Source organism: Staurois parvus, unplaced genomic scaffold, assembly GCF_062004578.1.
Source record: "Staurois parvus isolate SC_StPar_1 unplaced genomic scaffold, SC_StPar_1.0 ptg001330l, whole genome shotgun sequence".
Taxonomy (NCBI): Eukaryota; Metazoa; Chordata; class Amphibia; order Anura; family Ranidae; genus Staurois; species Staurois parvus.
The window spans coordinates 947,495-961,844 of NW_028319126.1; the positions used below are offsets into that span (position 1 = coordinate 947,495).

At 43.7% G+C, this 14,350-nt stretch overlaps 1 protein-coding gene across 2 annotated transcripts in view; it reads right to left on the reverse strand.

Annotated features, from left to right (window-relative positions):
- The window catches only part of CEP128 (centrosomal protein 128), a 236,501-nt gene that overhangs the window by 30,796 nt on the left and 191,355 nt on the right, over positions 1-14,350 (reverse strand). For both annotated transcript variants that reach the window (XM_089661384.1, XM_089661383.1), the window contains exons 20-21: positions 7,348-7,397; positions 4,096-4,119 (exon numbers count right to left, since the gene is read on the reverse strand). In XM_089661384.1, the coding sequence (XP_089517510.1) occupies positions 4,096-4,119; positions 7,348-7,397 (74 nt within the window). The remainder of the gene's footprint in view (positions 1-4,095; positions 4,120-7,347; positions 7,398-14,350) is intronic.

The window sequence follows — 14,350 nt, forward strand, 5'->3', positions numbered from 1 at the left end:
CATTAAAAACGATGGGCTGTGACTTGTCATGCAACTTTATGAGTCCAAAGTCACACAAGTGTGGATGGAGCCTAAAGCTGTTATTTTGTCTACCATGACATTTATAAAATGTACCTTGGTAAGAGAAGTGGTTACACCAATACTAAACCCAGAAGCAAACATTTAAAATACAGCTTACCAAGGTTTACATATGATGGCTACATTAGTTTCTTTTTTCCCCCCACTTTCTTCTATTGTTATCTGGTGATCCAGCCCGTAAGTCTGTTTTTCAACAGAACAAGTTCTCTTCCAGATTTATCAGTTACAGGGATGAGACAATCCACTGACAGGGGTACGTACAATGATAATCTTATTTATGTAAAACCTTTATAAGCAGTTACAGTAAGGATTTTCCTTCTTGGAATAAAGTGTTAGTGTATCTAAATCTGCTAGTACATCTAACAAATTAAAGCCAAACTCCAGCTAACACTCCCATCCCCCCAGACTGACAGTGCTGGTGTTCAGAGGTGCCCCTTCATCCAGAGTGGGGGCGCTCTACTACAGGAGGTGTGTTACTGGCTAAATCATTAGATGCAAACAAAGAGGGGAAAAACTTAAAAAAAAAAAATAAAAAAACTAATGTGGTCACCACATCTAAGGATTGGCAAGCTGCAATATAGTACATTTTGGTTTTGTGTTTGAAAAGGTTGCTGCCCCTGAGCTTTACTGATTATACAGGACAAATCCAGAGATGCCACAGTGGGGCAGATATTAAGTGCAGAGACTTCAGGGCAGATACAAGGAGCCACCAACCACATGACAATGTGCTACTGGCCGTATGGGAACTATCAGGGCACCACTCACTGCAGTGCAAATTACAATTCATGAGAAAATACTGGGCTAAATGCTGTAGGAGGATTGAAGAATTGTGCTGACGAGATTGTCTTGCTGCATTCTGAGCCGTGGGGTTTACATGCTTTAGGACTAAACCAGACAATAGGCTCAATTCACAAAGCTAAAACACGAGGATCAGGATATTTATTTTCAAATTAGTGTCAGATATTTTTAGCAATGTCCAATAAGACTTGAAAATGACAGTCACATGACTAAATGAAAGAGCCTGATCCTTGTGTTGGAGTGTAACCAAGGGTATACTTTACTTTTTGTCAGTGTAGGATAGAGTGGAGAGGAAATAGACCCCCCCCCCCCCTCCCCCATCAAGTCTTTATTACTGTCTGTTCCCCCATTAGGAAGATTCACACCCTACGTTTTTCCTGTTTAACATTATCACAGAAAGTGAAAAAATCCTTCATTTTGGGTTGTCATCAGAATAGGAAGAGAGGGGAAATGTTTCATTGGGAACACTTGTTCTGGTGACAACTAGGAATTCCCTCACTTTGCAGAGACTATATTACACTTTCTGTTTTGGCTATGGGGCAGCAAGTGACGGTCAATCTCCTCAATGGGACATAGAGCAGTGGAGGGTTCTACCCTTTGCCAGTTTTTTGATATTTAATTCTTGGGCCTAAATCCAGTCTTGTGTTGCTGAGCACATTATTCCCGTGCTGGTTTTATAGTTTGCAGAAAATAGTGTTTTCCAAATAAAAGGTTCAAAATTAAACTCTAAATGTTTTATTATAGCTGAGAAAGAGCAAAATTATTTTGAAGTGAACCTGATTAGTCACAGGAACGGTCATCATAAGGACAGCATAGGGAGGGTTTCTTTACAGTAAGAGTATTGAAGATGTAGTTCAGTCGTATGGTTCACACCTCCATGCTGCGTTAAGGTAGCCTATTCATTTAAATGTACTCCAGAGCAGCAAAATCTGCACCTGAACCTTATCAGGTCTGCAATGAATGGTAGAATACTGCAGCACAGATGTGTTACCTTGATGGGTTTGGGCTGCTATTCAAAATGAAAGTCACTGCAATACAGTAACGCGTGTATAGTGCCATACCATGCTCGTCTCCAGGACTTCTCCAGAGCTTCCCCCATTGGGAACTCTCTACCCTAATTTATCAGACTATCGTCTACTCTGCTCACGTTTAGGCGATCTCTAAAAATCTCTTCAGGGAAGCCTATCCTGCCCTCAGCTAACAATGGAATCTTCTACTCCTCCTACCAGTCCATCCTCCACAGTTACTAACTTTTGTACCACTAGCCACTCCTTCTTAGATTGTAAGCTCCCAGGATCAGGGCCCTCCTAACCCTCTTGTATTGAACTGTATTGTCTCCCGTTATATTGTAAAGTGCTGAGCAAACTGTTGGTGCTATATAAATCCTGTATAATAATACCACAAATTCTCAAAGCACAATAGTAGGATCCCAGTTTTAAAAGAAAAGGTGAACACTGTACACCCTCTCCACCCCCCAGTCTCTGCTGTAATTACTGTTGGAAATGCTGAGCTGCCTATGCCCACGCAGCCCATGTAGCGGTCCGGAGGTTGGAAATCCCCCCTCCCCTCTTCTCCGTGCAGCAATTCCAAGACAGTTTTGAGTGGTCAGCGCCTGCACAGCGAATTTCTGTGGTCATTCCTGGAAGTCCTGCACAAAGGAGAGAAAAAAATAGCGGAGATTTCAAATCCCTGGAGAGGCTTCATGGACACTGATGGCTCAGTATCCCTGGAGGTAAGTACAGCAGGGATGGCAGGGGTTTAGGGTGTGCGATGTTAGTTCACTTTTTCATTTTGTTCTGGTGAACTAACTCTTTAAAAAGGACCCTTTACACCTGGCTGTTCCATTGCAGACTGTTAAGAATGGACAACAAAAGGAAAACTTCAAATTTACGCTCACGGGGGATGCTAGATCCCATCTGTACAGGAACTCCCCGCCTGTGCACAGATGTGTACAAATAGGTGCGAGGAAGAAGCCACAGAACAAGAACATCACAGGAGTGGAGTTGCTCTATAAAGGCTTAGTCCATCTTATGTATTACTTTTTCCAAAAATTAGTAAATGCGGCAAAACTGACCTTGTGCTCACTGTGCATTTAGTAATGGTTTGCATTGAAGGTAGCAGAGCTATGCACTGGTTCTCCCCAACCTCCGATCTGTACAGACCTGGGTGGTGCGGATCCGCAGCGGCACCACCCGCACAGATGTGAACCTAACCTTAGTGCACAGAGTACCATCCATTACTGCAAAGCAGGGCTGAAATATTTTCTCCCATATTTACAAATGCTAAAGAACAATATGGGAATTTTCGGCTGGCAGTTACTCAAGACTGGCCTTGTGGGTTCAAAAAGAACTTCCCTACCATCCCTTATTTCTCTTAGGTCTTCAACTGCATCATTCCCCGAACAAACTCACTGGATATATGATGTAATAATGATGCCTTAATGGACAATCACTTTGTATACATTGGGAATCTATCATATTTGGAGAAGTAGGCATTTTTGTGTATTAAGGAATGTGGTTGTTTTTGTTTAATATAATTTGTCGCCTTAAATAAGGAATTAAAACAAAACTTTATTCACCCCTCTGACACACAATTGGCTAGAGCTGCTCAGGGGGAGGAGCCAAAACTGTTGGCATTAAAAGATTCCCCATAGGTCGCCTTCCTTTACTCCAATGTACTTTGTATTGGACTCTATTGCTGACTATTCGCACGGTGGAGGCTCAGCGACTTGCTGCCTCCTCGCCAAGTAACACAATTATTGGTTGTATAGTCTGAGCCCAGAGAGAGGCAGGCCTGGTCGCTGGGACTACACAGCATTACATAATATAGAAATATTTCTCCGTCCAGTTATGTAATCCATACAGTGAGTAGCAGGCAGGCCCTGATGTGATCGTTACACCACAGAATGTAGATTTGGCCTGCGTTGTGTTTAACACACCAATCGGCACTTGTGTGAATAAACATTCTGGCTTCCTCCCAGCGCTGAGCGCACCAATAGATGAATGTTTTAGGTTGGTGAATTGCAGGGTATCGCTTACACATCCCGCTCTCGGCACAGCGGTGTAACGTTTCAGTCTTTACAGAAATGTTTTTCTTTTCACCCACTGACAAATCGAACGTTCTGCTTTGATACATTTTTCTGGCTCTACAGCAGACATTTTTTCACACATCAAATACTCCGGAGCCAAATAAAATCTTATTATTATAAATAGGACTCACCCTTTCCAGATCCACGATTCGGTCCTGCGAAAACAGAACGCAGAGATATTTACAAAGGGAAGATGTTCAGATTTTACCGATATGGAAATAGCAATAGATAGGTTCATGCATTGCCATCCTGACATGAAATGATGAAGGAACTCTATGCTCCACATCAGACTTAAGGGGGAATTCAAAATTATACTGTGGCTTTTCAAACAAAACTGCCCAAATCACAACTTTGTAATATACGGTCGATGAAAATAGTGTCCGTTCCACCGTATAGTATCAGCAATGCATGTTAAATGTGCCGATGGACATGCGTCGCATCTCTCTGCCAATAAATGGCTGGCTTTTGGGAAATTAATCTGTGCTGTAAAATAAGAAACAGGTTATACTTACCTTGCAAAACAATTGCACAGAGCAGCCCAATCCTCCTCTTCTTTGGTTCCCTGAAGGTGCTTCTGCTTCTTTCCCCCCTGCCGAGTGTCCCCATAGCAAATTGCTTGCTCTGGGGGCACTTGTGTCTGCTCGTTCCATTCACACACAGAGGGCAGCTCTGCCCCACCCGCCACTCTCTGCTCACTGGCTGGTTGTCACTGACAGCAGCAGGAACCAATAGCTGCATGCAGGAGGTTTTTTACTTTAAAGTGGACCAATCATTTGTAGGGGCATTTGTAGGAGTCTCCATCTCTCCGCCTTGTTATAGTAGCGTTTCCTTACCTTTCAGAGTTAACTGTGTGTACTGTTATTACATTGTTTTGCCTCCTTGTTGCCGAGCCACTGCTGGTAGGTTGACCTGAGCTGCTGAGTCACTGCCAAAACGGTGGAGAAAGGGGAACTAAGCAGTTGAGAGACAGTAAAAGTAAAAAGCTTTTTAGGATGAATTGCTCAACAGTGCCTGTAGCTACAGGGGTTATTTAGAGCTTGCTTTTCAGCAACTTTACTACTTGCTAGGAATGCACTATGGCAGTGATGGCGAACCTTTTTGAGCCCGAGTGCCCAAACTGCAACCCAAAACCAACTTATTTCTTTCAAAGTGCCAACACTGCAATGAAACCTGAATATCGAGCTTTTGGTTTAGAAAAAACAACTCGTACAGTAGTGCAAACTAATTAACAGTACAGGAATGACCAGAGACTGCGGACACAGCACAGGAGATGACCAGAGACTGCGGACACAGCACAGGAGATGACCAGAGACTGCGGACACAGCACAGGAGATGACCAGAGACTGCGGACACAGCACAGGAGATGACCAGAGACTGCGGACACAGCACAGGAGATGACCAGAGACTGCGGACACAGCACAGGAGATGACCAGAGACTGCGGACACAGCACAGGAGATGACCAGAGACTGCGGACACAGCACAGGAGATGACCAGAGACTGCGGACACAGCACAGGAGATGACCAGAGACTGCGGACACAGCACAGGAGATGACCAGAGACTGCGGACACAGCACAGGAGATGACCAGAGACTGCGGACACAGCACAGGAGATGACCAGAGACTGGGGACACAGCACAGGGATGACCAGAGACTGGGGACACAGCACAGGGATGACTGCTGACCTTTGGGGAGGGAGGGGGAGCGGGTACCTGAATTTGACAGGTACCCGCTCTTACTTCTGCAGAGTTTTTTTTTTTTATCTTACCTGTTCCTCGATCCAGCCGCGCGCTGTCTTCCCGGCTTCTGTAGTGTGGGCGCTTGTCGGACAGCCGGATGCCCAGTGCGCATGCGCGAGAAGCGCTGCGCTTTGTGATTGGTCCGGCGGCTTCTGGGATCTGTCATGTGTCCCAGGTACCGCCTTACCATTCACAAGGAGCACTGCTTCTTGTGCATGCGCACTTGGGACCCGGCTGTCACGCACACTACAGCCGGGAAGACAGCGCGCCGCTGGATTCTCCTGGCGTGCCCACAGATAAGGCTCGGCGTGCCGGCTGTGGCACGCGTGCCACGGGTTCGCCACCACTGCACTATGGTATCATTATAAAAGTCAATTGATTACTGGTGCACTTGAAAATTCAGAAGCGACAGTGAGCACTCAATACAGAGATGGTGGGAACCCCTTATAATGAGCTGAGCAGGTGTACAGAATCAGAAACTTGGCACCTGGTTGGTGAGAGCCCCTCCTAATCGGCACAGTAGATATTCAGACCTGGAAAATTATCATGCAGATCTTATCAATAGAGTTCCTTAGAGACATAAAAAAAAAAAATAGGTGGTTAAATGCTGAAATCTATTCAGCAGAGCAGAATACCGAAGTCTTTGTGGTCTCTGGTAATTTGGAATGTTTACATAATTGTATTTCTTCTGCTCGGAAGAGGATTCGGCACTTTCTTCCTCAGAGATCGGAGTGTCCCACAGACCATTTTCTGGGTTGTGGTGACCCCAGGGAGGGAATGAAGAAAATGAGAATTTAGGAGGTAAATTACAGGCAGAATGTTAGAATTTCTGAATGTTGTAGACTGCAGACATTAGAACCACTTTTATTACCACTGTCCTTCCTGTCCGTGTGTGAAGAGCGGAATGGGGGGCACAGCGACATTGCTCCACCATGTTGTGTCACCTCCTACATTATTATATGGGATTTATATAGCACCAGCAGTTTGCACTTTACAATATTAAAGGGAGATAGTACAGTTATAATACACCAAAACAAAATACAAGAGAGTGTTAGGAGGGCCCTGCTTACAATCTAATAGTCCTGCATGCTGATGCCTTTAACTCTTTGACGGCCGAACAGTCCATCCCACATAATTTTGTTAGGTGTATGTCAAAGGGTTAAAACTGTCTTAGGTAGGGCATTTTCAAAATGTAGTGGTCCTTTGTGCAACCCCCTTCCCATGTCCGGGCTCAATTTAATGAATATTCAAACAGTATACACAATAAGTAAATGTCAATAATACCAATAAGAGTTAACTCCCTGACTTTACAACTCAAAAATCAAAACGGTATGACAAAATGTGGTCAGAAACGAGCAGGCACAAGTGCCCCCAGAGCAAGCAACTTGTTATGGGGACACTCGGCAGCGGGGAGCGGGGAAGAACCAGGAACACCATCCGAGGACCAGACAATGGTTTTGCAAAGGAAGTATAACCTATTTGATATTAAAAGGTGATTCTAAAGGCATTGTTTTTTTTTTTTTTTATTGTATAGAAAATGCAATGTTGGGAAACCCCAAGAGATTTTAAAAGCCCACTGGTAACATCCCACTAGTCTCCAACTAAAAGTGAAATATTAAAATGATTAAAAAAAAAAACTCCATCACCTGTAGAAGCCACATCTCCTCGTCTCGTCTGCGTCCCTTTTCCAGAAAGTCTACAAACAGAAAAAAGTCAAAATTAGGTATTTCAACTAAACAATTTTGGAAAACAGACAAATCTTGCAACAGGTAAGGTGGAAGCTCAACCATAGAGCCAGGGGAAGGAGGAAGCACCTGGGCTGAATGGTAACTTGCTAAACACTTCATATTTTATGCTGGTGGTCTAGCCCTGCCCCCCTTATGGAAGTAATGTGATGTATGAGAAACATATTACAGTATCTGAAGCGTGCGTTTGGTGAATTCTGCTACATTGTTTTTATTATTGCCTGGCAGTATTAGGGTTGTTGGTTCAAATCCCAACCACAGCAGCACCTGCCTGGAGTTTGCATGTTCTCCCTGTGCCTGTGTGGGTTTCCTGACGCACTCTGGTTTCCTCCCACACTCCATCTAAAGACATGCTGGTAGGTTAATTGTCCCTAGTATGTGTATGTATGAATGTGAGTTAGGGACCTTAGATTGTACGCCCCTTGAGGCTGATGTCAATGTACATGTAAAGCGCTGCACAAATTGACGGCGCTATATACAGTAAGTAAATGAAATAAATATTCTTCCATAAAAATGACTCCACCCGTAAAGAAACTGAACGCCAGTCCAGTGTACAGCACCTGACTCCAAATCACAACATCTCAGATGTAATATGCAGTAGAGGTGGCTTTTCGACAGTGACAAAAGTTCTGGGATGGACAACAAGAGTCTTTGACTGACAAAAACCCGTTCAGCACAATGGGGTCAGATGGGGTAAGTGCCGATTGCCCTCTGCCTGTCAGACTGCAGAAAGACTTTTCTCTGGGTACACAGATCAGACCTCTACACAGCTTGGTTTTTTCGTTAAGCCCTTGCGCTGAATGATAGATCAGCCAATTCCCCATCCATGCTAAACAGCTGACTCTCCATGGCCCCCTATTATATTTAGGCAGCTACATTACCTGTGGCTGCCTGAATACAATGCCACTGCTGTACAGTGACTGCATCTTACTGGATGCAGTTCCTGTTTGGCGAAAGAATTTCCACTTGGCTCAGTTTATTTCTAGCCAATTCCCGCCCAGCCTATAGGCAAATGTCAGCTGGACGAGAGCTCTCTTGTTCTGGGTTGACATCATATGATGTTCTCCCCAGAACACCCCTCAGGCTCAGTCTGTTACCCATTGGACACAGCAGATGACAGCTCACTGTACATGTGATCGCTTTGACCAATCACAGCAGATCTCATAATTGTACACAATGGATAGCTTTCATTCAGGCCTTCCATTGTGTACTACATGATCACATGGTACAGACAGGGCCAATCACAGCACATCCAGCGTTGCCAACCTACTAAACTGAAATTCACTGATATGACACCCAAATTTTACTGGCACAGCCAAGTTTTTACTGGCATTTCCAAATGTTAATTACAGTTTTAAGTGCAAATTTCTATACTTAGGCTACAAACAAGTACAATATGCGATTAGCAATGTGATTTAAGATAGATATTAAAATAAGAAATGTTTTCGTTTTCTTATTTTATGTTCAATATAGTAAGTAGCTCAGGGACAGGACTCGGGGGCAGAAAATTAGAAAGGGCAGGTATACAAATGCATGACATTGACAGCACTGTACAGCAGCACAGATGATAACGACATGTCCCCTCCTGAGTCACAGTGACAGTCTCTCTCCAGCATCACAGCCATATTTTTTAACTGGCAACAGTTTCCTGTTACTGGCAAGAGAAAAGTGCATGTTTTTTTACAGGCTGCCAATAAACATAGGCTTGGTGTTGCCAACTGTCAGTATCTGTACCATGTGATTAGCTGTGGCCAATCACAGCTAATCACAACAAAAACACACTGAATGAATTGATTTCATTCAGTAAAAATGATTGCTTATAACAGTGAATTTCACTTATAAGCAATCAGTGTGTAAAAAAATGAAATCCCGATCACCTCCCCAGAGTAGTACAATGTTACTATGGTAACACTGTATTGCTCTGGTCACAGCATGTTTAAAAAAAAAAGTAAGAAGAAAAAAAAAATATATATATTTTTTTACAAATACTGTCAGTAGTCTTGATCATCGCCACACCAGTTATATGACGATGCTGTATGTAAAAAAAAAAAAAAATTGTGAAAAAAACTTAATTTCTTCAGTTTCCAAAAACAGTGACAAAATTACCACTTCAAGAAACTCACTATGCCTCTTACTAAACACCACAGGCTGCTTTCCAAAAAGGAGGGGTCATTTGGGGGGTATTTGTAAAGATCAGAAAATCAAAAATGTCAGGACTGTACAATCATAGTTGTGGACTGTATATCTTTCCTACAGACCAAATATTAAACAATGATTTGGGTTACTTTACCAAAGAAATGTAGAAGAATACATTTTGGCCTAAATTTATGAAGAAAGATTACTTATTTGCAAAACTTTAGTACAGAAATGAAAAATACATAGCAAACACTGGGGGGAAAAAAAAAACAAAACTGGTGATTAAATACCACCAAAAGAAAACTATTTGTGTGAATAAATTCCCTCTTAGATTGTAAGCTCTTATCCCTCTTGTATTGAACTGTATTGTTGCTGTATTGTCTCCCTTTATATTGTAAAGTGCTGAGCAAACTGTTGGCGCTATATAAATCCTGAATAATAATAATAATAATAAAACGTTAGCCTGGGTACAGTGTTGCATGAAAGTTGAAAATTGGCCTGGGCAGGAAGGGGGTAAACGTGCCCGGTACTGAAACAGTTAAAACTACTTTGAGCCATCTATGGGAGCCTCATATGTTTGAGCATAAAAATTCACTACACCATGCCCCCACCCCACCCATACTTTTTTTTAGAGTAAAAAATACCACCCCACACCCACCCTGACACAGAAGTTGTTGCAAGCCATCCAGTAAGTCATCTTGATGATGTCAGGCCACAGTTGAAGCCCTGTAGACCTTGTAAGTGGACATCCACTGTTGTAGATACGGGGAACAGTTGGACAGAGGCACAATTTGATTGCTCGAAGGCACTGATGTCTGGGACCCTAAACATGAATGGTTGACTGGCCAAGATTTGGAATCTATCCAATTGCTATTCCTCCTGAGATGGGACTGGAATGGTGGTATTGGCAGACACTTTAATGGCAAAACCAGTGAGAAGACACCGATTGTAAACAGACTTCCAGATCTGAGATTGGTGGTTTGTGTACCATTTAAGCAAGCTTTATTCTGACTATGTGGCCATTATTATACCGTCTGTATTTGACAACACAGAATGTTTCCGTACAGGAGCTCATTCCTTGTGTTGCGATATTATTAGTACGGTATGATTGTTCCTTCTTCAACAACACACGGTGTTATTGCACATTATGCTGCAGGCGACATGGCTGTAAATGACCACCAAGGGGAATTAAAAGATTTTTTTTTTCCTCTGCAGAATTTAAACTGTACAATAAATCTCTGGAAGGCCCCTTCGCTGTGTGACTTCCATCCAGGTCTAATCTGAGTCGGTGTGGGGACTTTCTGCCTCCGATTTATCTGCATTAAATTGGCTCCAGTAAAATGAGTTTGTGCAGCCTTTCCTGGGAGCGCAGCAAGCGGCCAGATATGGAAAGGAAATAATAAGCACACAAACTGCAAGCCTTGGCACAAGTGTCACGGCAAGATATGGAGCAGGCGAAGGTTTATCTGCGCGCGAGGAAGGCTTGGCACACACTTCCACATCACCTACCAACCGGCTGCTCTAGAGCTGCGTGCAGCCATCACAGCATTTTGCCTTCTGCAAAGGAATGTTCATTTGATTGCAGCCTTGTCGGACGGGCAGTGGCAGAGCCACTTGATGTAATTTACAGGACAAAACATTTCCAAGCATCAGGCCAAGAGAAATCACAAATCTGTTTCAATTCTGCCTCATGTCTGCAGACAATTTCCTATGAAAACCTGATTTTCCAATGCCAATGAAACACTAAATGAGCAAAACAGAGCTTATCTGCAGAGATTAACGTGACACAATCCTGAAGGTTAATTATCTGATAAGAAAGCAGAACAGAGTATCTGGACCACAGGAATCCCCATACTGCTTCACTTTGCCCCCATTTATCAACAAGCTGCCTTCACTGGGCCACAGCAACATATGTAAACCTTCACCGGCGAGCTGTCAATGTCTATGGCAGCTTTGAGGACATGTAGTAGCCAAGAGTCATATACATCTCAGTGGAAGAGTGGTGGCCAAGTGTCAAAGTATATGTGAGCCCTCACCTTGTAAAACAATCCAGTTTAAATTAGAAATGAAAGGCAAAACAGGTGTATAGATATAAAAACATCAATACCATTTTTCGCCTTTTTTTTTTTTTTTAAGTGATTACATTCCCTCTGTTCTTGCATAGGAAGCTTAGAGAGCTGGAGGAGGAGAAACAGCAGGACACCGTTCTCAGTGAATGGCTGTGCAGGGGTCGTGTCAGGACAAGTCTGATCATTGGAGAAGAGCAGGCAGCACAGCCAGAAAACTGACCATCCTGTGCTCTCATGTGGTCAGTTTTTAATTGGACAGCAGAGGGACTGGCAGGAACACCAGGGATTTCACACAAAAGAAGCAATACAAAGAGCAGCAGACGTCTTCATACAAGTACACGGTACAGCAGGCACATATCAGGAGTATGAAATTATAGGTTTAAATCTCTTTACAAACAGCTCAGATGTTGAGCAGTATCCATGTTTCATTATAGATGGTTAGAAGAGGTGTTTTGGCCAAGTTTAGGGATAGAGTAGTATAGGGAGTTCAGATGGTGAGTGGTGGCAGCATGTCATTGAAGGAAGCCCAAAGGAGGAGTGGTTGTCACATGTCATTATAGGGTGCCCTATGGAGTGGTGGTCGCATGTCATTATAGGGTGCCCTAAGGAGTGGTAGTCGCATGTCATTATAGGGTGCCCTATGGAGTGGTGGTCGCATGTCATTATAGGGTGCCCTAAGGAGTGGTGGTCGCATGTCATTATAGGGTGCCCCAAGGAGTGGTGGCCGCATGTCATTATAGGGTGCTCAGAAGAGGAGTGTTGGTCGCGTGTCATTATAGGGTGCTCAGAGGAGGAGCGGTGGCCGCATGTCATTATAGGGTGCTCAGAGGAGGAGTGGTGGCCGCATGTCATTATAGGGTGCTCTGAGGAGGAGTGGTGGCCGCATGTCATTATAGGGTGCTCTGAGGAGAAGTGGTGGCCGCATGTCATTATAGGGTGCTCTGAGGAGAAGTGGTGGCCGCATGTCATTATAGGGTGCTCTGAGGAGGAGTGGTGGCCGCATGTCATTATAGGGTGCTCTGAGGAGGAGTGGTGGCCGCATGTCATTATAGGGTGCTCTGAGGGGGAGCGGTGGGCACATGTCATTATAGGGTGCTCAGAAGAGGAGTGGTGGGCACATGTCATTATAGGGTGCTCTGAGGAGGAGCGGTGGCCGCATGTCATTATAAGTTGCTCAGAGGAGTGGGGATGAAGTGTCATTATAGACCGCTCCTATTATCACCACAGGAAACCTCCAATTTGATGGGGAGACCCAAGATGGAACCTCATGGAGAATAAAGACATTTTCTATATAAAGCTCACTGTATGCAACCAGAGACCACGTTATGTCATATCAATACACACTTTGCTACTAAATGCAGACTAGACAGTAATCAGTCACGTACGGTGAGGAGAGAAGTTGTGGTGTTGAATAAGACCTCCAAAAAAACACTCTCAGACACTTTCTGTTCACAAACTCATTACAATCTGATCCAGAATCTCACTATTCTCCACATTTCTACTCAATGGCTCCCACTCATGGAGGATCAGAGGAGTTGATGAGTGGGAGCCAATGAGGAGAGAGGAGTTGATGAGTGGGAGCCAATGAGGAGAAAGGTGGAAACTTACAGCTCTCTTTCTCCACACCTCCCAGAACTGTTTGCTGCATCTTATCTCTCTGTGTCTTTCCTTCTCTTCCCAAGGAACAGACAAATTCAGCTGTATGCAAGATGCAGCAATTCCACTAGAAATAGTAGAAAAACTTATAAGGCTTCATGTACACGAGCAGCTCCAAAACTCGAGTTTAGGAGCTTTTGGCATATATATTTTTTTTCCAAAGCTCCTAAACAAAACTCCATAAAAGTCTTTGTATCCATGTACACGTAGGCTTTTATCAGAGTTTAGGCGCTGCCACGTTTAGGTGAGGTAAAACCTCCCTCTCCTGAACGCAGAAGAATCGCATTTATGATAGGAAAGTTTTGACCGACAGAAACCGCGAAATGCTGCAAAATCGCGGTACTGCGGTTTTGCAGTGATTTGTGGTTTCTTGCGGTCAGGGTAGACTGGTGTACATGGAGCCTAAGAATTGTTATCGACTAATAACATCTGAGCTGCTGCAGAAGACAACAATGGGATTCAGCTAGAACTGGCCACTGTAGAAGTGAGACTGACAAGAGCATAACCAGCTAGACTTCTTATCAGCCCATTCCATGTCTCTGTAGAGCTCACAGAACCACAGTAAATATCAGAAACCAGACAGTGTAGATTGAATCTAGCTGGAAGCTGTATATCGCTGTGCTACAATTTAAATATACCTGTCATTAAAGAAATATGAAGGCTGTGCACATCTTCAGTGCTTCTGAGTCCGTGACCCTGAAAGCATGTAGCACATAAAAGCCTCAGTAAATTCAGATCTACTTTTTTGGGTCAGCGAATCAAAGTACTGAAGGCAAAGAGCACTCGGGCAACTAGCATTATCAGAGGTCATCATTGGCATCCTCCATATAACTTTCATGACCAGCATACTTAATGCCTGCATTCATATCCATGTCACCAGGGCAGAAACATTAAAGCTGACCTTTGCCCCCCCATCATCTACAGCTCTTTCCTCGGTCGCTATGCTCTGCAGTATAAATCTACCCTTTTTTTTTTTTCTTTAAACACTTTAGGTTTGGCTCTACCCACCCACCACCATTCTTGCGAAAAATGACATATCCCTG